Source organism: Chiloscyllium plagiosum, unplaced genomic scaffold, assembly GCF_037043375.1.
Source record: "Chiloscyllium plagiosum isolate Xiang-an unplaced genomic scaffold, Cpla_swu_hap1 HiC_scaffold_8, whole genome shotgun sequence".
Taxonomy (NCBI): Eukaryota; Metazoa; Chordata; class Chondrichthyes; order Orectolobiformes; family Hemiscylliidae; genus Chiloscyllium; species Chiloscyllium plagiosum.
In genome coordinates, this window is record NW_028270146.1 from 55,580,106 (window position 1) to 55,606,325 (window position 26,220).

Genomic DNA, 26,220 nt, shown 5'->3' on the forward strand with positions numbered 1-26,220 from the left:
AATGATCCCATTTCATCCCTTCCCGTCGCATTTTTTGATACCTTCAGGGAATAAAGGAAAAGCAATTGTTTTAGTTTGGAGCAGGAGCTGAAGGAGACGAAGGTCAAAATAACTTATACTTTTATAAATTAGATCAGAGTTTGGGGAATTAATCAAATGAATTGAAAACTAATATTAAAACTCTGCAGATCAAACATGAGTAAATATGATCCCCAAGTAAATCTGAAAGACATGAGTAAATATGATCCCCAAGCACGACAGATGGTTGGCAGAGAAAACTTCCACAGCAAGTTGCAAAACGTCTATTTGAAAGTAAACAAATTCTTTTGAAGTTCCAGCATAATAGCAGAGGTTGAAAAAGCAAATCAATGGCATTAGTAAAGTATTTACATTAATTAGATTTGGAAGTACTGTACAAATGCAAGGACAGGACAAATCCAGAGATGACAGAAGTATATAGTTAGGAGGGAGTTACTCTTGGAGGCACCGACATTGACTCCAGATCCCATGCAAAATCATTGGGCAAGAAACCTTGTGCTAATTACCAGCTAACCAAGCCCAATCCAAATCCTACCTCCATCCATCATTTGGACGATGCATTGAAGTTGGCATTCGCCTGCAACGTACTTGGGTTCCATTTTACAAACATCTGATTTACAAATGCTCATATTAACAAATGCCATCCCTTTAAGGGGTGTAATTTTAATATTCAACCAATCAACATTTTCAGCACTTACATATGACTGCTTTATGTTCTCTTGTATAGTGTGCCAACTCACATGCAAACTCAGGAATGGAATACATTCGCAACCCAGGAACTGGGTGGAGGCCAAATGGACACAGATACTGGACTGTCTGCAGCAGGTGGTCAGGGAACCAATAAAAGGGAAAATGTACTTGACCTAGCCTTTTTTCAATCTATCTGAAACTAATGCATCTGCTCATGATAGAATTGATAGGGATAACTAATGCAGAATCCTAATGGAGACAAAGTCCCCATCTTCACACTGAGGATACTGTCCATCATATTGTGCGGCACATCACCATGCTAAATGTGACAGATTTTAAACAGACCCAACAACTCAAGTGATATCACACGACACTGCAGGCCTTCAGCAGCTGCAAAAATGTATTCAATCCATCTATAACCTCACAGTCAAGCATATGCCCCATCCGACTATTACCAACAAGCCAGAGATCAACTCTTGTTCAACGAGCAGTACAGTTAGGCATATTAGGAACAGCACCTATCATTCCTAAAAATGAGGTGTCAATTTGGTGAAGCATTGTAGACAACAGGTGATAACTGATCCCATAACCAACGGGAAACGAGCTCTGCAGTTCTATCACGTCCAGTTGTGAACAGTGGTAGACAATTAAAACAACTCATAGGAGGAGGAAATCTACGAAGTGATGGGGAGCCCAGCACTTCAGTGCAAAAGACAATACTGAAACATTCACAACTGTCTTCAGTAAGAAATGCTGAAACATTTACAACTCTCTTCAGTAACACAATTCATCTCTATCTCCTCCTGAAATCTCCAACATTGGAAATGCCAGCTTTCACCTAACCCGATTCACTCCATATGACATGTAGAAACGGCTTAAGGCACTGGATATTACAACTGGATACTACAATGGCAAAGTGATTAAAACCTCCAGAACCATTTGCACATCAAGCCAGCTGCTTCTAATCAGTTTGAACACTGGCATCCAATATGGAAAATATTCACATCATGTCAAAAAGCAGAACAAATCCAAATGTTCGAATTATCATTCCAGTTAACTCTCAAACTGATGGAAGGTGTCATTGACAGTGTCACCAAGTGCATTTAACAGTAACCTACTTACTGATGCTCAGTGAACCATTAAGGCCCAAGCAGTTCCTGACTTCCGAACAGCTTTGGCCCAAATATGGACAAAAGAGCTGAACTCAAGACAGGAAATGAGGGTGACTACCCTTGACATCAAGGCAGCTTCCAACTGTGTGTGTAGCATCGAACTGGTTGATGGAACTTGGAGGAAAACTTTCCATTGATTGGAATCATACTGAGCATAATAAAGATGGTTGTAATTAGAGTCATATGTACAGCACAGAAACAGACCCTTTGGTCCAACCCATCCAAGCTGACCAGGTACCCTAAATTCCCTCTAAACCCTTCCTATTCATATACCCATTTTATGTGCACCAGCCTTTACATGAAATATTGGTGAGGCCACTATTGGAAATTGGTTAAGCCACTATTAGAATGCTGCATGCAGTTCTGATCTCCCTGCTGTAGGAAGGACGTTGTCAAACTTGAAAGGGTTCAGAAAAGATTTAGAAGGATGTTGCCAAGGTTGGAGGATTTGAGCTATAGGGAGGGGCTGAATAGACTGGGGCTATTTTCCCTGGAGCATCAAAGGCTGAGGGATGACCTTGCAGAGGTTTATAAAATCATGAGGGGCACGGATAGGGTAAATAGACAAGGTCTTTTCTCCAGAGTGGGGGTGAGGGGGTGGGAGTCCAAAGGTGAGAGAGAAAAGATTTAAATGGGATCCAAGGGGCAACTTTGTCACACAGGTGTTGCATGTGTGGAATGAGCTACCAGAGGTGTGGCAGAGGCTGGTACAATACAACATTTAAAAGGCATCTGGATGGGTACATGAATAGGAAGGGCTTAGTTTAGAGGATTATGGGCCAAATGCTGGCAAATTGGACTAGATTTACTTAGGATACAGTCAGTTCTGATATAATGCAATAGTTCTGTTCTCATGCAATCTCATGTTATAAGAAAATCATGCAATAGCCACACCATCAAAACTAATGGGACCAGAATCGTGTTGTAGCCAATACAGGTAAGGAAGTTTCTGCAAATGATAGTCTAAATTCTTCAACTGTGTTAAAGCCAGTTTGTGTTGAAGAAACACACGTTATACCAGCACTGACTGTATCTGGTCAGTATGGATGAGATGGACCGAATGGTCTGCTTTTGCGCTGTCTATCTCTATAACTCTAAGATAAAATACAACCATTACCCCTTGACATTCAATAGTATTACCATCACAGAATCCTTAAATATGGGAATTCTCACTGAGCAGAATCTAAACTAGCTGTGTAAATACTGAGGCTGCAAGACTAGGTCACAGGCTAGAAATTTGGTGAGGTGTAACTGACCACCTACCTCACCACATGTCAGACACAAGTCAGGATTGTGACTGAATACTCTCTACCTGCCTGGATGTGTGCATTCAATAAATTCAAGCAGTTCAGCATCATCCATGATTTTAAAAAGGCCACTCTTTGTCACAATTTAACACCTTCAAAATTCACTTCATCCACTATCGATGTACAGTGGCAGCAGTGAGTACCATCACTAAGACTTCTTAAACAGCATCTTCCAAACCCGCAAACTGTCAGCTAGAAGGGCATGGGCAAATAATATCTGGGAACATCACCATACATCATCCTGACTTGGAACCATTCCTCGAATATCACTGGGTTAAAATCCTGGAAATCCCTCCCTTACAATTCAATGTGAACACTGGAACCACATGGACAACAGGTATTCTAGTGAGCAATTTCACAACGGCAACTTTGGATAGGCAATAAATGCTGACCTAGCTTAGCAATGACCACACCCCGAGCGAATAAAATGTCCAATTGGGAAACTTTTCTTCAAGTCTTCTAAACATAGCAACCCTCTTAAATATTCACTGCATTGGAACATGGAAAACATTGTTTGAATATAATGCGTGTTTATCAAAATTAAAGACAAGTGCTCATTATTTAGACTGTGATCTGTTCCAAACTCCACTAAGTTTGCTCCATTATTTGAAATGATCATGTTGATAATACTCTCAATTTCACTTGCCTGTCCCCTCCGCATATACCTTGATTCCCCAAGTACTCAATATGCCAACTGATCTATTTACAGCTAGCTGTTTAAGCACATCATGTTACATCATGCTGATGCCATTTATCCATTTGTAATTCCCCAGCATAACTAAACTTTACATGAGGCAAGATTTTTAAAAACTGTAGCTTTCTGTACTTAGCAGCTTGACACCTCAAAGTAGCTGCATAGTTTGGTGACAATAGAATCATTATCATGGTTCTTGAACAGCAGATAGTATTATTATCCTAACATAGCACATATTCTGAACAAACTAATACTTCACCTTTTACCATTGCCAACACATGAATGTCTTTGACATTAAAATTTAATTCTCTCTCATTACGGCAAAATCAACTTCATTAGATCTACCAATAATCCACAAACATTTAGAAAACATGAACACATCTAAGTGCATGGTCCAGATTCGTACTTGTAATTTACATGTTGGCATAAATATTATCTGCACTACATCCATTATATGTTTGAAAGTTTACAGAAAAATCAGATTTTTTTTTTTTTTTTTTTTTTATAGATATTTTTATTAGAAATTTAACATTTTTACAAGTTTACAAAAATAAACAAAACTCTCAGATATAAACATTGATATACAATTAGCTCAAATATACAATAGCCAAAATTTGACAACAAAAAAAAAACAAAACAAAACAAAACAACAAAAAAAAACCCCAAAAAAAAACAACAAAAAAAAACAAACAGACAAAACTCAACTATCTACTAATCTAACCTACAACTAATCAGGGTGTATATTTAAGTCTCTTACATGCTCGGGATGTGTTAACATCAGATATGATAAAACCCGTATTCGTGCGGGATTCCTCCCCCGAGGGGCCGCGGACCAGCCAGGTTCGTGGTCTCAATTAAATAAAAGCCCTTGTTAGGATAGCCGAAATATCTGTATTTATGTAATTCAAAAAGGGCTGCCATATTTTATAAAATAATTCGGTCTTTCGGTGCACCATATTTGTAAGGAAGTCAAGGGGAATACATTCCATAATTAGTCTGTGCCAATTTGAAAGTCCAGGGGGGCCCTCCGCCACCCAGTTCATCAAAATATTTTTCCTTGCACAGAAAGAAAGAATAGAAAATAGTCTCTTCCCGTACGTGTCCAGGGAGGGAAAGTTCGAAAAGCCCAAGAGGAGAGATACGGGGTCCACTTTTATTTCCGTTCCTAAAATTTCTGTCAGGGTACTTGCTACTTTAGTCCAATATCCACGGATCTTATGACAGGTCCATAAGCAATGTACAAGAGTGCCCACCTCTATTTTGCATTTAGGACACATTGGAGATGCTCCTGCCTTAAATTTTGCCAATCGGACCGGTGCTATATGGGCCCTATGAAGTATCTTCAGCTGGATAGCCTGGGTTCTGTTACAAATAGTAATTCTTCTAGCATTTTCCCAGATATCATTCCACGTTTCTGTGGAGATTTCTAGTCCCAGATCCTGATCCCATGTTTTAAGCAGATTATCCATATCTCCCGATACTTCATCATGTAGCAAATGATAAATATTACTGACGGAAGATACCCCCACTGGTCGTAGGACACTACATTCTCTATCGGATTTATAAAGACTATCTAATAACGTAGTCTTCTTCTGTATAAAATCTCGAATTTGGAAGTATCGAAAGAGGTCTCCATTGGGTAATCCGAATTTCTGACGCAGCTGTCCGAAAGACATCAGGACCCCATCTTTAAATAAATCCCCAAGACATGAGATACCCCTGGCTCTCCAGAGTTTAAAAGTGGCATCTGTTAATCCCGGTTGGAATCCCCATGCTCCCACTATCGGTGCATAGGGGGATGTTTTATGTGAATTACCCTCATTTTGCCGCATTATATTCCAAGCCTTGATTGTATTCAGTATTATAGGGTTTTTACAGTGATCTGTAATGATTTTCCTCTTGTCTGAGAATAAAAGGTTAATAAGTGGGTATTTTACTTGAGAAGCCTCGATGTCCAACCAGATTGATTGTGGATCAGACAAGGCCCAATCAGCTATATAACTTAATAGGGAACTTAATTGATATTTCCTAAAATCTGGGAAGTCCAATCCACCCCTTGCCTGTGGAAGCTGTAGCTTCTTCAGCTTAATGAGGGGTCGCCTATGGTTCCAGATAAAGGAACTCAGCCAGCCGTATAATTTACATAAAGCTGTCCTCGGCAGCATCACCGGAAGCATTCTCATAGGATATAGGAGACGGGGCAGGATATTCATTTTGATTAATGCTATTCGACCCAGCCAGGAAATTGGCAGGTCTCCCCATCGCTGGAGGTCCTGCCTTATCCTTTCCAATAAATACACAAAATTAGCCTTATACAACTGACCAAATACTGGAGTAATAAAAATGCCTAAATATAAGAAACCCTCCAGGGACCAGCGAAAGGGAAAAAGGGAACCGTCCGCTAAGCGGGGTATCACAGCAAGGCCACCCATTGGCATAGCTTCCGATTTTGAAAAATTAATTTTATAGCCTGAGAATGCACTAAATGTATTAATAACTTGGATTAAGCGAGGTATGGACATCAAAGGGTTACTGAGGAATAGAAGAACATCATCTGCATAAAGGGTAATTTTATGTTTACCTGTACCAATCCTTGGGGCCACTATGTTAGGATCAGCTCGTATAGCTTCTGCTAGTGGTTCAATTATTAGCGTGAATAACAATGGCGAGAGGGGACATCCCTGACGGCAGCCCCTACCCACACTGAAGCTATCCGAGCCTAATCCATTGGTAACCACAACTGCTTTGGGATCACTATACAATGTTGAGATCCATTTGGTAAACACCTGTCCAACACCAAACCTCTCCAATGTGTAAAACAAATATGACCATTCGACCCTATCAAATGCCTTTTCCGCGTCTAATGAAACCACTACTCCTGGTATCTTTCCCTGATGACAAGCTTGAATCATATTCAGAGCCCTTCTAACATTATTAGATGATCTACGGCCCTTAATAAACCCCGTCTGATCCTCCTTTATAATATGTGGCAGTATCCTTTCTAATCTCAGTGCTAACATTTTAGAGAGGATTTTAAAATCTACATTTAGCAAGGATATTGGTCTGTATGATGTACAATCTTCTGGGTCCTTTCCTTTTTTGAGGATAAGAGAGATATTTGCCTCTTTCAGCGAAGGCGGGAGACAGCCCTGACTATATGCATAGTTATACATGTCCATAAGTGGACCAACCAGTATTTCTGTAAATTCTTTATAGAATTCAGCTTGAAAGCCATCTGGGCCCGGCGCCTTACCATTTTGAAGGTGCCTAATTGCATCAACTATTTCTTGGGGTGTAAGAGGAGCATTTAGGACCGATACTTGTTCCGGAGTTAGGTCTGGAAAAGTCAAATTTTTAAAAAATGACTGCATCCTCTTCGCCCTATCTTCACAATCCTGTGATTTATATAACTCAGAATAGAATTTTCTAAAGGTCGCATTAATCTTTTTATGATCATGAGTCAAAATACCCGTACTTTCCTTAATAGACATAATCGTCTGAGGGGCCTTTTTTTTTCTTTGCAAGAAATGCTAAGTATCTACCCGGTTTGTCGCCATATTCATATAATCTTTGCTTTGCAAATAATATTTCCCTCTTAGCCGTTTGAGTAAGTGTAGTATTTAGAGCTGTCCTAAGAGCTGTAATCCTTTGCAATTTAATAATAGAGGGTCTATCAGTGTATGCTGTTTCAGCCGCTTTTAAGCGGGCTTCAAGCAAACGCTGTTGTTCTCCTTTTAATTTCTTCTGGGTTGCTGAGTAGGAGATGATCAAGCCTCGCGTGTAAGCTTTGATGGTCTCCCACATCATTGACGGGTTGCTAGCTGTACCTGAATTAATTTCTAAAAAAGTTTTAAATTCTTGAGAGAAGTACTTTACAAATTTACTATCTTTCATTAAGAAGGGGTCCATACGCCAATGCCGAGGGGATGTCCCACTGTTCCTCGCCTTAGTTTCCATATATACAGCAGCGTGGTCAGAAATTGCTATATTACCTATTTTACAGGATGATATGGAATTTAAAAAAATTGAGGGGGCAAAAAACATATCAATTCTGGTATGACATTTATGTGGATTAGAGTAGAAAGAAAAATCTCTACCCTGTGGATGAAGACATCTCCATACATCTACTAATCCTAATTCTTTGTTCAGATCCATCAATTGTCTAGATCTGGGAGATACTCCTGCAGTACTCTTGGGAATCCTGTCTATTTCCGGATCCATAATACAATTAAAGTCTCCCCCTATAATTATATGACGGGCATTAAAAGCCATCAATTTTGAGAAGGCTTCTGTTATAAATTTAAAGGGGTGTGCCGGGGGGCAGTACAAATTTAAAATCCCATATTCCTCTCCATTTATGAGAGCTTTAATCAAGATATATCGTCCAGATTCGTCTTTTATCTGCTTTAGGATTTTGAAAGGGAAATTCTTCCGAACAAGAATAACAACTCCCCTGCTTTTTGAGCTAAAAGAAGAAAAAAAGGCCTGATCAAATCCGCCCTGTCGTAATTTCAAGTGTTCTTTATCTGACAGATGCGTCTCCTGTAGGAGAGCTATATCAACTCTTTCCTTCTTAAGATTTGATAATATTTTCTTCCTTTTAAGTGGCGAATTACTCCCTTTGACATTCCAGGTGCACCACTTAACCGATTGATCAACCATAATCCTCTGGGCCAATCCGAGACCCCTCGGGAGGGGGAACCCTATCCAGAACATCCCGAGCATGGAACATGTAAAATTTACAAAAATAAACCCTCTTTAATACACCCACAACAATACAGTAAAAAACTATTTCTAAATAAAAAAAATATAAAACGTGTCTAAGTGGAGACTTTCCCCCTTGTTCCCAGGGGGCATCACTTCCTCTCCAAAAATCCCTCATATCCTCTCCCAACCAATGCCCCACCCTTGACCCAGGCACTCCTCAATAAAGTGAGGAAAATTCAAATATAATACAAAGCTAGAGTTAACAGTGAGCACCCCACCCCCACCCCTACCAACACCTGGGTATATTTGGTAATGTTAATACCATATATAAACATATAACTATAAAATTACCAGTTCAACAAATAATAATTAAATATGATAATACAAAATAACGAAGGGAAAAACAACCCCGCTCCTAAAGACAGAGGTAAAATCGAATAAGGTAACCACCTCCCCCCACCAACATTAACCAAATCCCCCAACTTATATATACATATATATACATACACATACATATATATATATATACATACATACACACACATGTACATACACCCCTCATATATACATAAAATAATAACAGAAAACAACTCCAAGGGGGGGGGGGGGGAGAAAATCAAATCCCTCTCCCCACCCCCCATAATAATATTAAGCAATAAGGTAAGAAAAAAAAAGGGAGGGGATATAAACCAAAACGGGGGGGAAGGCAGACCAACATCCATTATGTCCTACAGTTTATCTAAGAGAGTCCAAGAATTCCTTAGCCTTTTCTGGTGATCCAAAGTTATATACAGAACCTTCATGGTTAAAGCGTAACATCGCTGGGTAGCGTAAGGAGTACTGTACATTTAAGTCCCTTAAACGCTTCTTCGCCTCGTCGAATGCTTTCCTCTTTCGAACCAGAGCCGGGGAAAAGTCCTGAAATAGCATGATCTTGGATCCTTTGTAGATCATAGCTTGGGGGTCTTTTCCGAGATTTCTAGAGGCTTCCAGGAGTATCTGCCTCTCTCTGTAGCTCTGCAGCCGGAACAGGACCGGGCGCGGGCGCTGGTTTGAGCCGGGCCCGCGTATTGCTACCCGGTAGGCCCATTCCACCCTTACCTGGCCTGATCCAGCTTCCAGATTTAAAAGTTGTGGCAGCCACTGCTCCAGGAATGCTGTAAGCTGGCCTTCCTCTTCCTGCTCGGGAAGGCCCAGCAAACGAATATTTTTTCGACGACCTCGATTATCGAGGTCGTCAATATGATTTTCCAAGGTCCGGACTCGCTGCTCGAGAGTCCGGACCTGATCCACGGCCGATTGAGCGGTTGTCTCCGAGGTCGCGGCCTTTAGCTCCGCCCCTCCGACTCGGCGTTGAATTTCTTCAATTTCACGGTCGTGCTTCTTCAGCGCGGCCGACAACGACTCCCAACGGTTCCTGGATTCGACGATAAAAGCATCGATCTTCGAGTCAAGCTTGGAAATCATTTCTGTAAGGCTTGCTACTGTAGGTAAGTCCCCCGGGGCGGCTGTGGACGCCTCTGCTGCAGCTGGAGAGTGTGGGGGAGGGGTTGCTGCATGCTGAGAGCTGCGGGCTCCCTTCCCTTTAGTCATTTTAACTTAGGATAAAGTTGCTTAAATGTAATATTAAACCACTAATTCAGTTACTAAACTATTATAAATGATTTATAAATGATTTGGTGAGATTGGTAGGGGGTAGGTGACCCACTGTGCCCAGGTCTTGGGAGGAGCACTATAGACTCAGTCTTACTGGGTCGCCGCCATCTTGGATCCCCCGAAAAATCAGATTTTAATTTGTTCTTCCCTACCTCTCCCGTCTCCACACTCCTGTCATTTTGAAAGTATATGTAAACCTTGTTGCTTTATTCAAGCTGTAACTTAGTGACTGAATATTGCACCTCTTTAAATGTCCTTACTTGTGGGTTTCACCACAGATGAAAACTTTCAACAAAGAAAGAATAATTTCCACCTATCACCAGTGTTGTTTTCTTCCCAAAGAGCTTTAATGTCTTGAAACCTCCAAACTCAATGATTTTCTTGCCTACACATGCACAAACTTACACTGACCTTGAATCTAGTTCAAACATCAGTCATGCATCTGCATTTCCTCAGATGAATGCACCAAATTACAGATAACTTCCTGCTGTGGGTATGCACTCTAGGAATTGAATGACAATATCTGCAAGATATATTATATAAAATTTAACTTCAAGTTACACACATGAAAAGCAGAACTTGGGGAATAGGAGAGTAGATTTTATAGTCCCTTAAGTTTGCTCCATTATTCAAAATGTATTATCCAATAAGGCGCTCACTGTTGAGAGTGTGATCTGTTCCAAACTATACTAAGCTTGCTCCATTATTTGAAATGATCATGGTTGATAATACACAATTTCACTTGCCTGTCCTCTCCCCTTATACCTTGATTCCCCAAGAAACTAAAAATCTATTGATCTCAGTTTATGAAGAAAAAGGTCACTTGTGATTTTGTTGGTGATAAGATAGATTATGACAAAAACAAATGATAGGTATTTTTTTAAAAATGGCAGTACTGTATAGTTTTAAATGATCAAGGCCATACCAAGTTAACTAGATTTCAATGGACAGCATTTTGATTTCTACAATTAGATTCAAAAATCCTGAGTTAAAATGGTAAACAATATCTAATGATTGCAAAAAAGTACTATCCAAATGATCTATAATGCACCAGAACATGTGTCATGTTTCACTGGAGGAATGGTCAGATACTCCTCCTGTTCTGACAGAGGGAAAAAAAAACAGGACAAATCTTTCAAGAGAAAAGGAAATCGAAAGATTTTCTTGCTCAGTGATACCTCTTCATAATTGTTGGGACCAAACATGGATCACATTGTGGTCAAGTTTAAATTTGTTTACAACCATAATATTAGCACCACCCTGTTGAAAATGGCCAAGCCAGTGCAAAAGATTGGGGAAATTTGAACTTAAGTGCAACAAACCAAATGCACATATAATAGAGCTTTCAGTGGTCATAGAATCATACAGATGTACAGCATGAAAAGAGACCCTTTGGTCCAACCCGTCCACGCTGACCAGATATCCCAACCCAATCTAGTCCCAGCACCCAGTCCCGTATCCCTCCAAACCCTTCCTATTCTTATACCCATACAGATGCCTTTAAAATGTTGCAATTGCACCAGCCTCCACCACTTTCTCTGGCAGCTCATTCCATATACATACCACCCTCTGAGTGAAAACATTGCCTCTTAGATCTCTTTTATATCTTTCCCCGCTCACCCCAAACCTATGCACTCTAGTTCTGGACTCCCCCACCCCAGGGAAAAGACTTTGCCTATTTATCCTATCCATGCCCCTCATGATTTTATAAACCTCTACAATGTCACCCCTCAGCCTCCGACACTCCAGGGAAAACAGCCCTAGTCTATTCAACTTTTCCCAAAGCTCAATGGCAACATTCTTCCAAGTCTTTTCTGAACCCTTTCAAGTTTCACAACACCTTTCCAATAGGAAGGAGATCAGAATTGCATGCAATATTACAAAAGTAGCCTAACCAATGTCCTGTACAGCCGCAACATGACCTCCCAACTCCTGTACTCAATACTCCGACCAATAAAGGAAAGCATACCAAATGCCTTCTTCATGATCCTATCTACCTGCGACTCCACTTTCAAGGAGCTATGAACCTGCACTCCAAGGTTTCTTTGTTCGGCAACACTCCCTTGGACCTTACCATTAAGTGTATAAGTCGTGCTAAGATTTGCTTTCCCAAAATGCAGCACCTCACATTTATCTAAATTAAATTCCATCTGCCATTTCTCAGCCCATTGGCCCATCTGATCAAGATCCTGTTGTAATCTGAGGTTACCTTCTTTGCTGTCCACTACACCTCCAATTTTGGTGCCAACTGCAAACTCACTAACTATACCTCCTATGTTCAAATCCAAATCATTTATGTAAATGATGAAAAGTAGAGGACCCAGCACTGATCCTTGTGGCACTCCACTGGTTACAGGCCTCCAGTCTGAAAAACAACCCTCCACCACTACCCTCTGTCATCTACCTTTGAGCCAGTTCTGTAACCAAATGGTGAGTTCTTCCTGTATTCCATGAGATCTAACCTTGCTCACTAGTCTCCCATAGGGAACCTTGTCGAATGCCTTACTGAAGTCCATATAGATTACATTTACCGCTCTGCTCTCATCAATCCTCTTTGTTACTTCTTCAAAAAACTCAATCAAGTTTGAGAGACATGATTTCTCATGCATAAAGCCATGTTGACTATTCCTAATCAGTCCTTCTTTCCAAATACATGTACACTTCCCCCCAAGTAACCTACATGTCACCAGAAAAAGCCCTTAGTTTAGTTGCAGCATTCTATAGCCCACAGAAGTGACAGATGTCATTGCTGGCATATCAATGAAATTATGATGGCATAACTGGATTCAGTTCAACTTCTGTATGTGAATTTCAAAGTTAACAATGCCAGGAGGGAAAGACACTTCTCACTGCAAATGTCTTCACCACGTCCATTAAAACTGTACAGTCACCTATCATCAATACCAACTGACGTTTAGTAATGTGGCTAATTTTAACAGAAGGGCTGCTAGAAAAACTTCTTTATCCAAAATATGAAATAAACTTTCTGCATTCAATTCTTAGAAGGAACTTACTACTAGACAGTGGAGTTTGGAACAGATCACTGTCTAAATATCGAACGCATTATTGAACAGTATGTTGAGTTTACACTCAGCATATGTACTGTATGATAACAAATTTCATGATGCTTGTTTCAATTCCTTATTTCAGAGTTGCAAATTTCTTCTGACAGATGTTGCCACTGAAGCATGACTCCAAGTCAGAATTGTATCATTGCACCCATCTGTTTAATCATTTTAAATCTTACACAGGACAATGACAATAGAACAATGCCCAGTTAAAGACAGTTGGTGCATAGTACAAAGAAACACAGTTAATCGTCATTTCCAGTCTCCTCATATATAGATACACATTATAAAACCTGTAATCTTCTCTGAGCCAATATTAAAGTAATAGCTCGACATACCCATGCAGTTTAATGAAGTGCCCTTTCACAAAGTTCTCAATGTTATTAAACATAACATCCAAGCTAAACGCTGTTGACATGATGAGTGGCGTGTTTGTTTATGGTCACAAAATCAAAAAAAACAGTTCATAACTTGTTGTAAAGTACAAAACATCCAGTAGGAGAGTTTTTCTAAATTGTTAGAAAGCCAATAAAGGTTAAAAGTCCTATTATACGAGTACTAATTTTTTTTTAATGTTTAGGTATTTCACTTTCCACTACCATTTTCACTGCTCCTTCATGATCTTTAAACTATTCTCAATTCTAAACTCAATCAACTTATTCTTTGCTGCTTTAATTTTCATTTAAGCTCACTGCCAGATCTCCAAATTTCCAACACCCCTCCAGCTTCACCACTGTACACCAATGGCCGCACCCCTCAATTTCTTCTTCATAACAGGTTGCCATCATGAAAGACCCATTTTTGGGAGTCACTAATTTATTTTCTTATCCACCTCAATTCTGCCCCTTCATCTTCAACAGGTGGAAAATACTACCTTGTTCTCTTAAAATGCCTCTGGAACCATCCTCCTGGCATATTTTAACAGGATTTGCAGATGTACAGTCACAACCTTTACAACTGATTCCTCGATAGGTCCCAAATAGTCTCCCAACCCTGCCTTCCCCCTTCTAAAAAGAGCCCCAATACATTGCACAGTTCACAGAGAATTTCAACTTGCATACACTAGTTGGTTTCATAAGCTTAATCAGCAACACTACTCCATCTCTTCAGGTTTTATATTATTCGCAAACCATCTTCCCCTTTCCTTTAATATTCACCTTTGATATTAAATACAAGATGCTTGTGCACCTTTGCACTCAAAACTAAGACCATTTATATTGTTGCCTCTGCAGCTGCATCTCCTCTAATCCACTCCCTCCATCCATACTCAAATCCTGCACTTGAACTCGTTGAGTTGAAGTCAGAATCTAATAGCATCTGCCATTAGTTGGACTTACCCTTGTTTAGGTTTTTATACTTTTTGCGTGGCAAGTTGCTGAAAGAGCGATCGATAATGGCACAGGGAGGGAAACAGGGCATCTGGGACCCAACTGATCAAAGCCACCAACGGTGCATCTCCTTAACCAATCAGATTGAAAGATTATGAAATTAACAGCACACAGAGAAGAAAGGCAACTTAAAATGGATGAATTCAATGTCAAATCAGGTACAAAAAGAGAAATAAAGAGAAGGAAAGAAAGAATAACAGTGAGAGACAAATGACATTTTAAAAATCTTCAATCATTGAAATGAATGAATGAATGAGACTCCAAAATTTGTGAAAATTAATCTTCAATGTCACACTGTGGCAATAATTAACATTCCCCACCTCATGAAAAGGTACATACACTGGGATACCCATGACTTAATTCTGAGGCAAGTTTACTTAATACAGCACACATTTAATGTATTTGAATGACAAGATCCTCTTTTTGCAATGCCAAAGTGGAACAACAGGACCAAAAATAATGGATATTTGGAACTTATCACATATTAGTCCATTGCTTTAAATTACTGTATCATCATCCTAACTAACAGCAAATATATTTACCGCACCATCATTTTGACAGCAAAGTCTAGGCCATTATTCTCTCTCAAGAACATTCCAGTTTAACTCCTAAAGAAAAGGGAATTGTTGGAAAAATGCAAAGAAATAGGATGGATCATTTCATAAAACTATCATTGCCTTTGATTAGCACTTTAACCATTCTATTTTTCTCATTCACTTTACAGCAGTGTTAACATGCAACTTTACTGTCTACACAATAAGATTCAGAACTAGTTACATACAGGTTAGAAAACCAGCCTGACTTTCATTTCCATTTAATAGCAGAACATAAGGAAGGTTCCTCAACAGGTGCACTGCTGTCTAAATAATAATCTGGTAAAGAAGATAGAGCCTACTTAGTCTCTCCAATCTGCTCAATCTCTTAATGCTTTGATGCTCTTTAATGCTTAATGCTCAGAGTCAGAAGGTTCTGTGTTTTAATCCTATTCTGTGATCTATGTACAAAAATAAAAGCTGTATTAAATGCGAATCGATTTTTGGCTGAGACATTAAACCAAAGCTCCACCTGTTCCCAGGGCACTGTTTCAGACAGTAGTGGGTAAACTATCTCTGGAGTCCTGGCTGATAGTTATTCCTCAATCAACATCACAAAAAAAAACTCTGCTCATCCAATTGCTATTTAGCTAATCTTGCTGAGCACAAGTTGATCGCCCCATAGTTTTTACATTACAACAGTGACTCCACTTCAGAAGTACTAAATTAGCTGCAAAGTGCTTTTAATATCCTGAAGTCATGAAAAGCACTATATAAATGTAAGTCTCTCTTCTTCGTTGTCACCCAAACAAACATTCATCTTCCTCAAACAATTCCTTTTAGTTTATTTTCTATCTCACCCTCAACATAGACTACTTCCATTGCACCTTTTTGAGAAGTATGTTAGGTAACCTGTTAAAAGGTGCTAAGAAAGTCATTTTTGTCTTAGTCAAAATCATTAACATTTTATGCAGCTAAAAGCCTCATTTGTACTTATACTTTCTTACGTTCAACACATTTTCCACCATCTTTCTTTTGAACTTTCTCCACAGCACTTATCTACGTATTCAACGTGTACTTAAAAACTATTTTTATTCTGTTCTTTTATTATCAGCCCCACCAAACACAGCTTCAACGTTGGCACCATCCTAATCAATCAGTAACATTACCTTTCTGCAACATCACCCACAATGCTGGTGTTCATATGTGAAAACTATCTACCACTACTGAAATAAATTGAATGACACTTTGTGGCTGAACTGTCATACCAAATATATTTTTTTTGCTATCACCACTAATTTCTGATCCTGAGTTGGTCAACATTTCCACCATCCATTCAAATTAAACATGTGGACATTTATATAATCTCAGTTTGATCCCGAGCTCAGCTTTTCAGTCCCATGATTCTTCCCTCATTCCTCTGCCACTAAATCATTCCTTTTTAAGCATCAACCTTTTTTGGACACATTATACATATTATCTGTAGCCGTTGGGACTTGAACCGCAGGTATAATGCAACACATCCTAACATTGCCTCTTTATGCTTCTCCTTTTTATTTTCGTTAGATTCATTGCACTAATTCCTTCCACACCAGCCTTTCTCACCTCATGGTTCCATAGTGTTCAACTAACTTAGCATCCTAAATCTCAGCAAATTTACTTTTATAACTTGTAGACATTTAAATCCCATTTTGCTTTTCTATCTGGAATGCTTGCCCAAATTTGTGCTTCTGATTCAGACATTCCTTGCCCTATTCGACTACAGCAATGCAGAGATGATGCAGGCCCGTGATCCTTGGGACTCTCCAAGTAAAAACCACTTTTGCATTGTGTAATTAGTTCCAATAACGAAGGAGAACAACATACAACTCAACCCAGAAAAACAACACCGCTGTTTTTTGGAGCTTCATCATTGACAAAGTATGGGTATGGGGATGGGCAGCAAAGCGGGAGAGAAAGTGTTATGCTTCTTTGCGGCACTTTTAGCCGCGTTTAAACGGAGCATCTGAAAAATACACATCTAGAGGTGTGAAATCGAAGTAGCTTTCTAACAAAGAAGCGTGTGAGCGAGAAGCTTTACAATTGGGTTGTTCTTCCAGGGGCAATGGGACAGTGTGAGCTCAGTCTAGTCCTATTGAAGAGAAGCCCCGGAGCTGATATTCTCCTAAATAGAGGAGGAGGAGGAGGAGGAGGAGGGGGTGAGGTTTAAGACAAGGAGAGGTGATACTCACGATACCAGTAGACGGGGTAACAGCCCTTGTCTATCACGTTGACTTCATAGAGGCCCCCGCGGACACAGACGGTGCGTACACTGTCCAGCCCCGAGTCCCTGGCCGCCAGCTTCAGGTAGTCGCGGTACATGAGCTCGATCCGCAGCGAGTCATATCCGATGAAGGGTTTCCAGGTCTTGCGGTCCTCCTTGTAAAACCAGCGGACCTCCTCGCAGCCCAGCTCGCCGACCACATCGTACCGGTGCCGGATGCTGCTGGCCCGGCTCCGCTTGCGGTCCACCGTGGTGTCGCTCTCGCTGAAGTCGGCCTCGTCGTTGTCCAGGTAAGGCAGCGACGCCTCCGACTCGGCCGTGAACAGGTCGAAGGTGTCCTCACTCAGCGAGCGGTACATCTCCAGGCCGAAGCGGCCCGACCGCCGGCGCCGGTGATGCTGAGGCGAGGCGCCCGGTGACGACCGAGTGGACGACGGCTTCTCGTCGCTCGGCACCGAAACGTGCGGCAGCGGCGGCGGCGGCGGAGGCTCCATGCTGAGCCCCAGGCTCCTTCACCCCCCAACCCCCGCCTCCTGCTCCGTGCTGCTCTATCACCGGCCCTCTCCCCACAGCCCCCGATCTGCACAAACTGCTGCTGTTACTCCGACTCCGCCTTCCAGCCGCTCATAGGGCACTCCAGCGGGGGGAGGGAGAGGGAGAGGGAGGGGTCCGGGCCTGGGGCGGGGTGTCCGGGCTCGGGCGGGGCCTGGGGCGGGGTGTCCGGGCTCGGGCGGGGCCTGGTGCGGGGTGCCCGGCCTTTACTCCCTCCCTCCGCCTGCTAGTTTCCTCACGGCCGGTAGGTACTTCCTCTCTCCTGGGTTCTCGGGCACACACACGGGCTATCTGGCCTTCCCCGTGCCTCCATCCCCTCCCCCCTGCTCCCTTACCCCCGGGCCCCGGCCTGGCCCTGGCCGAGCTCGGGGACCCGCCAAAGTCGGCGTCACAACGCGCTGCGTGTCAGCGCAAGGAGACCCCCCCAGGGCCGGCACCGCCCACCAACCCCCCCCCTCCCCACACACCCTCCCCCTCCCCACACACACCCACCCCCCCTCCCCACACACACCCACCCCCCCATCCCCACACACACCCACCCCCCCATCCCCACACACACACACCCTCCCACCCCCCACACACACTCCCCCCCCCACACACACTCCCCCCCCCACACACCCTCCCCCCCCCACACACCCTCCCACCCCCCACAACACACACATTCCCCCACACACACACCCACAACACCCCCCTCACACCCCACACACACGCTCCCACCCCACCACACCCTCTCACACACCCCCACACACACACCCTCCCACATACCACACCCCCCCACATACCACACCCCCCACACACACCACAACCCCCCATACACACCCTCCCACCCCCCCCCACACACACCCTCCCACCCCCCCTACACACCCTCCCACCCCCCCTACACACACCCACAACACCCCCCTCACACACCCACAACACCCCCCCTCACACCCCACACACACACACTCCCCCCCCCCCCCCCACACACACCCTCCCACACACACCACCCCCCCACACACACACTCCTCCCCTCCCACACACACACTCCTTCACTCCCACACACACCCCACACACACACTTCCCTGCCCCACACACACCCCCCCACACACACACACACACACACTTCCACCCCCCCACACACTCCCATCTCCCACACACAAACACACATACTCCCCCCTCCCACACACAAACACACACACTGCCCCACACACAAGCACACTCTCCTCCACCCATACACACTCCCCCCTCCCCCACACACACACACTCCCCACACACACACACTCCCCACACACACACTCTCCCCACACACACACTCCCCACCCACACTCTTCCCTCCCACACACTCGTCCCCCCCCCACACACACTTCCCCCCCCACACACACACTCTCCCCGCCCACACACTCCCCTCCCCCACGCACACTCCCCCCACACACACACACACACCCACCCAACACACACACTCCCTCCCATACACACAGCTTGATGACATTCTATGCATGTTTTGCAAGCTGGCCAAAAGTAGTAGCTGCTTTATGCATGTACCAAGTTCTGCATCAAATGTCAGATGATGGTTTGTCACTGTGATACCAAGGTAGCATAACTTGATAAGCACTTGCAGCTTAACATGATCAGGAGCAGAGATGCAACATCTTGTCATATTACCATTTTTAAAAACATTTATAATTGGGAAGAACAAGTTACAGGCATGGAAAAGACAATCCATAAGTCTTAGTGGCTGAGTTTCTGTTGGGCAACTAGTACTTCACCATTTAGTGTAGAGGATTTCTCTGATCAGGATGTGATGTGTTTTTGGTTTGGTTTCAATTTTTGGATTGTAGAGCTTGCCATATGTGCAAGTAGACTCCACAGCTACAGAGAAGGCAAAGGTCAAGATCATGGAAAAGAAGATAGCAAACAGAGTAGGGGCTATGACACATAGGCTCAGGCATGCCCACAAAATGCTTCATGTATGTTGAGAAAATCTGAGCCAGATGACCTGTGGTATGCACAGAGTGTCATTTCAAGGATGCCTCTGTGTGTGACATGAAGGTCCTAATCATCCCACCTTGAAGTTACTTGCTAATGAGAGGGAAATGGTGATGTAGCATGTATAGGAAGGATGTTGGGAAACTTGAAAGGGGTCAGAAAAGATTTACAAGGATGTTGCCAGGGTTGGAGTCTTTGAGCTATAGGGAGAGGCTGAATTGGCTGGGGCTGTTTTCCCTGGAGCATCAGAGGCTGAGGGGTGACCTTATAGAGGTTTAAAACATCATGAGGGTTATGGATTGGGTAAATAGACAAGGTATTTTCCCTGCGTTGGGGGAATGTAAAAATAGAAGACATAGGTTTAGGGTGAGAGGGGAAAGATTTAAAAGGGACTAAGGGGCAAATTTTTCGCACAGAGGGTGATGCGTGTATGGAGTGAACTGCCAGAGGAAGTGATGGAGGCTGGTATAATTACAACATTTAAACAGCACCTGGGTGGGTATATGAATAGGAAGGGTTTTAGAGGGATATGATTAGATTAGATTAGATTACAGTGTGGAAACAGGCCCTTCGGCCCAACAAGTCCACACCGACCCGCCGAAGCGCAACCCACCCATACCCCTACATTTACCCCTTACCTAACAGTACGGGCAATTTAGCATGGCCAATTCACCTGACCTGCACATCTTTTTGGATTGTGGGAGGAAACCGGAGCACCCGGAGGAAACCCACGCAGACACGGGGAGAATGTGCAAACTCCACACAGTCAGTCGCCTGAGGCGGGAATTGAACCCGGGTCTCCGGCGCTGTGAGGCAGCAGTGCTAACCACTGTGCCACCGTGCCGCCCATTATGGTCCAAGTGCTGGCAAATGGGACTAGATTAATTTAAGATATCTGGTTGGCATGGGTGAGTTGGACCGAAGGGTCTGTTTCTGTGCTGCACAGCTCTATGACTGTATGTCGGCTGCTGATTATAAATGGATTATGATGACTGGGAGCTTCAGCAGCTTGGAACATGTGACAATGTGGAAACAATCCACAATAACATTTGGAAGCTTCATGTGACACTAGTGACAGAACCTGACTTTTGAGGCTTGACATCTTTAGCCATCAGCAAAGGTGCACTATTTGAAGATATTGTACCCCATCTGAAACAGATTGTTTGCTACGTGTCCATCTTTTATAAATGGAGGAGTACTGAAGACAACAGTAATAGGAATTTTTTGAATTTTTGTTGAAATGAATTAAACCTCAACCATTAATAGCTGTTCAGTATTTCTCTTAAAGTCTTCATATATTACCCAACATGATTTATCAATAACCTATTTGACTAAGGGGAGGCCCAGTATTTTACAATGACCAAATAAATCAAATTTCATTTTTACTATGCAGTATTTCAGACGTTTCATTTTTTAAAAATTGACAAACTGGAATCCATTTATAATTAGCCCATTGGTTTACGGCAGGAATATAAAGTTCACTGATTTTATATAAAGCTGAATAAAATTCTTAATTATGAATTTCTTAATTCATAAGAATGTGGATAAGGAAGGTATTTTCAGAATGGCAACCTTTAACTAGAGGAGTGCCATAGGGATCAGTACTGGGGCCACAGTTGTTTAATGACTTGGATGAGGAAAGTGACTGTTATAGCCAAGTTTTCATAATTTCAGTAGATTCTTTTTATTTATAATCTCATCAACTCTTAGTTAGAGTTTCATGCTAGTTTAGATAGAGTTCCATTTCTTTCCCAACTATGCTGTACGTATTTTTGCAGTATATTCAACAATTTGTATTTATATTGTTAATGCCTCTAATTTAGCAAAAATATTCCACAGTGCTTCATGGGGCATTGCTAAAAATAAAAATAAAAATATTTGAAACTGTAGGAAAATAGTAGCAATGTTTCAGGTCTTTGTCCTTCCCTTAGGATTTAAAACAAAATGAGCTGAAGGAGGAGATATTAGGGGGTGACCAAAGGTTTGGTCAAAAAGCTAGATGTTGGAATAAGGCAGGTGGGATTTACAGGAGATTCTAGTACATGAATTTAGGCAGCTGCAGAGATAGTAGCGATTGGTAATGGACAGAATCTGCTCCGTGCTTATGAAAGCCTGATCAGAAGAATTGAGAAGGAGGGGAAGGATTAGAGTCATAGAGTCATAGAGATGTACAGCATGGAAACAGACCCTTCGGTCCAATCCGTCCATGCCGACCAGATATCCCAACCCAATCTAGTCCCACCAGCCAGCAACCGGCCCATATCCTTCCAAGCCTTTCCTATTTATATACCCATCCAAATGCCTCTTAAATGTTGCAATTGTACCAGCCTCCACCACTTCCTCTGGCAGCTCATTCCATACACTACCACCCTCTGTGGAAAAAGTTGCCCCTTAGGTCTCTTTTATATCTTTCCCCTCTCACCCTAAACCTATGCCCTCTAGTTCTGGACTCCCTGACCCCAGGGAAAAGACTTTGTCTATTTACTCTATCCATGCCCCTCATAATTTTGTAAACCTCTATAAGGTCACCCCTCAGCCTCCGACGCTCCAGGGAAAACAGCCCCAGCCTGTTCAGCCTCTCCCTATAGCTCAGATCCTCCAACCCTGGCAACATTCTTGTAAATCTTTTCTGAACCCTTTCAAGTTTCACAACAGCTTTCCGATAGGAAGGAGACCAGAATTGCATGCAATATTCCAACAGTGGCCTAACCAATGTCCTGTACAGCCGCAACATGACCTCCCAACTCCTGTACTCAACACTCTGACATTTGAAAGAACATTTAGACTTTGGCTCCTTAGTTCAACACCTAAACTGTAAATGTAGATCAGCAGGGACAGAGGTGATGGATAAAGAAAACATAGAATGTGGGCAAACAGAGTTTTGGAGGAGTAGAAGCCTAAGGGTTGGAACATAGGGGCATATGTGATAGAGTTTGAAAGCAAAGGTATAAATCATGTGGAAAGAGCACAAACAAGTTTAAGTTTGTTCTCTTCATCTCTTTAACACAAGCTATTTGAATCTTCACTTAGATGTGAGCAAACATGGCATAAGAAATAGTAATAATCATGAGATTATGAATAAAAGGAACCTACTGAAATTATGAAAACTTGGCTGTAGTACTGTCACATGCTATGAATGCTACTAATATGAAATAAAAACAGTAAATGGAGTAGGAGCTCAGCAGGTCTGGCAGCATCTGTTGATTGAGAAACAGAGATAATGTTTCAAGTCTGATACGACTTCCTTAGAACTGAAAAGTAAATTTTTTATGCTGTTGGCAGACAAGGAGTAGGAAAAAGGTTTATTAGGCTGATCCCAGGTATGGAAGTACTGGCTTATGAGGAGAGATTGAGTATGTTGAGCCTGCACTTACTGGAGTTTAGAAGAATAAGAGGCAATCTTATTGAAGAACACAAAATTCTTAGCGAGCTTGATAGAGTAGATGTAGAAGGTTTTTATTTCACTTGAGGCATTTTGCTGTGAACTAGTCATAGAGATGGACAGCAGAGAAACAGACCCTTCAGTCCAACTAGTCCATGCCGACCAGATATTGTAAATTAATCGAGTCCCATTGCCAGCATTTGGCCTATATCCCTCCATACCCTTCCTAATCATATTCCTTTTAAATGCTGTAATTGTACCAGTTTCCACCACTTCTCTGGCACCTCATACCATACATGCACCACCCTCTGCATGTAAAGGTTGCCCCTTGGGTACCTTTTAAATCTTGCCCCTGTCACACTAAACCTATGCCCTCTAGTTCTGGACTCCCCCATACAGGGAAAAGACCTTGTCTATTTACCCTACCCATGTCCCTTTTAAATTTATAAACCTCTATAAGGTCACCCCTCAGCCTCTGATGCTCCAAGGAAAACAGCCCCAGCCTGTTCAGCCTCTCCCTGTAGCTCAAATCCTCCAACCCTGGCCACATCCTTGTAAATCTTTTCTGAACCCTTTCAAGTTTCACAACATCCTTCCTATAGGAGGAAGACCAGAACTGCACACAATATTCTACCTATGTCCTGTACAGCTGCAAGATGACTGCCTAACTCCTGTACTCAATGCTCTGACCAATAAAGGAAAGCATACCAAACACCTTGTTCACGATCCTATCTACTTGTGACACCACTTTCAAGGAACTATGAACCTGCACTCCAAGGTCTTATTTCTAAGATTTACATTTAAAACAACAATTTGGGGAATGCCCTTTGGTCTTTCTCAGTAATGGCCAGAGTAAAAAGGGGAAGAAGTAACCCAAATCATACCTTGATGTTTCAGGCTGAAGAGAAGAAAGTCAATAATAATTTAAATTCACCTACATTCCCTATTTATTAGCTACATCTGTCAACAGATCAACATGGCAACATCTAAAGGTGTCTTGCATGAAAATACGTTTGGATGAAATAAGGTGAATATTTAGCATTGTGCATAGCATTCACCTCTTTTGCTAGTACAGTGAGTTTACAGCGAAAAACAGAAAATAGCAATTGATGTGCTACCATGCTTTCACACTTATCTCAGTAAGTGTAGGCAGCAGAGCAAATTTCTTAGTTGTCACATTTTAGTTCAGATTTAAACTGAGGCTGCAGTGATATTCTTTATTAAAATTATAATAAATGGATGCAGGAATAGGTCAGAAAATGCACTGAGTCTGTCATGCCATTCAATAAGGTCATGACTGATCTGACTGTGGCCTAATTCAATTTTCCTGCCTGTCCCTGTAACACTTGTAGATCAAACCTTTAACACCATTGCGTTCACCCGTATAAAAGTACTGTGAATGCTGGAGATCTGAAATGAAAACAGGAAGTGCTACAGAATCTCAACAGGTTGGGCAGCATCTGCAGAGAAAGAAACAGAGTTAACATTTTGAAGAAGAAACAGACTGGACTCAAAATGCTAACTCTTTTTATTGCCCCCAGATGTGACCAGATCTGCTAAGTTTCTCCAGTATTTTCTGTTTCTATTTGTGTTCAGTCATGATGTTCTGTCTGTATTCTTTTTGCCTTCCATTAAAATATGAGAACATTATTTTCTACAGAATATCTTACAGTCAAACCAAATATGAAAAGGTTTAAAAAACGTATACAGAATCAACGGGAAAGAGCAGGGGAGTAGAGTTAATTGGATACCTCCTTCAAAGACCTGGCACAAATATGTTGGGCCTACAGTCTCTTTCTCTGTTGTCTGTTTCTATGATTCTTTGGTTATTTTTAATGATTGTTTAAAAGCAATTAATTTCTTCTACTCAGTTACCATTGGGAATCTTTCATTTTAGCTCCAAATATAATGAAGCATATTTTGCTAAACATAAATAGGTAAAAATTGAGGGAAATTCTCTACTGGCTGGTGATTCTTTGCAAGAAGGGAAATGGTTGTCTTCGTGGAGGCCAATCTTATTAGCCGCATTCTGTCACTATGAAAGTTCTTCAAACCAGTGTCTTAGGCCTCACGGTGGCACAGTGGTTAGCACTGCTGCCTCACAGCACCAGAGACCCGGGTTCAATTCCCACCTCAGGTGACTGACTGTGTGGAGTTTGCACATTCTCCCCGTATCTGCGTGGGTTTCCTCCGGGTGCTCCGGTTTCCTCCCACAGTCCAAAGATGTGCAGGTCAGGTGAATTGGCCATGCTAAATTGTCCGTAGTGTTAGGTAAGGGGTAAATGTGGGGGTATGGGTGGTTTGCGCTTCGGCGGGTTGGTGTGGACTTGTTGGGCCAAAGGGCCTGTTTCCACACTGTAAAGTAATCTAAAAAAAAATCTAATATAATCTAATCTATCTTCAACTGTTCATTAATGTGGGACTGTTTGCTGATGGTTAAACCTGTTCAGTACCATTCACAACTTTGCATTGGCTGAAGCAGTTGATGTCTGCAACAGCAGAACACTCACAATATTTTAATTTGCTTAATAATTGCAAGTAAAATTTGTCCCTCATAAGCAACAGGCAATACACATTTCCAATAGTAGAAAGCTTAACATCTCTCTTTAATGTTCAACCATGCTCTTTTTTATATTTCAAAAATATACTTTATTCATAAAATACTTTGATGATCTGTACAACTGGACATGCCATACATATGTAAACATTCCATTTGTTTGCATACCGAAAACAGAGTAATCATTCCTATTTATAGGTTTGTACAAGTATATTTTATTGCTGAGGCGTCAGCAGAGCCCAAATGA

At 42.1% G+C, this 26,220-nt stretch overlaps 1 protein-coding gene and 1 long non-coding RNA gene across 6 annotated transcripts in view; one reads left to right on the top strand and one right to left on the bottom strand.

The window, feature by feature from the left end:
• Positions 1-18,237, bottom strand: part of ddhd1b (DDHD domain containing 1b) — an 81,833-nt gene extending 63,596 nt beyond the window's left edge. Inside the window, exons 1-2 of one of the 5 annotated variants that reach the window (XM_043697675.2) lie at positions 17,486-17,624; positions 14,671-14,791 (exon numbers count right to left, since the gene is read on the bottom strand). In XM_043697675.2, the coding sequence (XP_043553610.2) occupies positions 14,671-14,752 (82 nt within the window). In that variant the 5' untranslated portion in view covers positions 14,753-14,791; positions 17,486-17,624. Of the gene's footprint in view, positions 1-14,670; positions 14,792-17,485 lie in introns of all 5 variants that reach the window. The other 4 variants (XM_043697672.2, XM_043697674.2, XM_087989862.1 and 1 more) reach the window with 4 other exon arrangements.
• LOC148149402 (uncharacterized) overlaps positions 17,696-26,220 on the top strand; it is a 32,261-nt gene continuing 23,736 nt past the window's right edge. The window contains exon 1 of the long non-coding RNA XR_015757908.1: positions 17,696-17,807. This is a non-coding gene — a long non-coding RNA (uncharacterized LOC148149402). The remainder of the gene's footprint in view (positions 17,808-26,220) is intronic.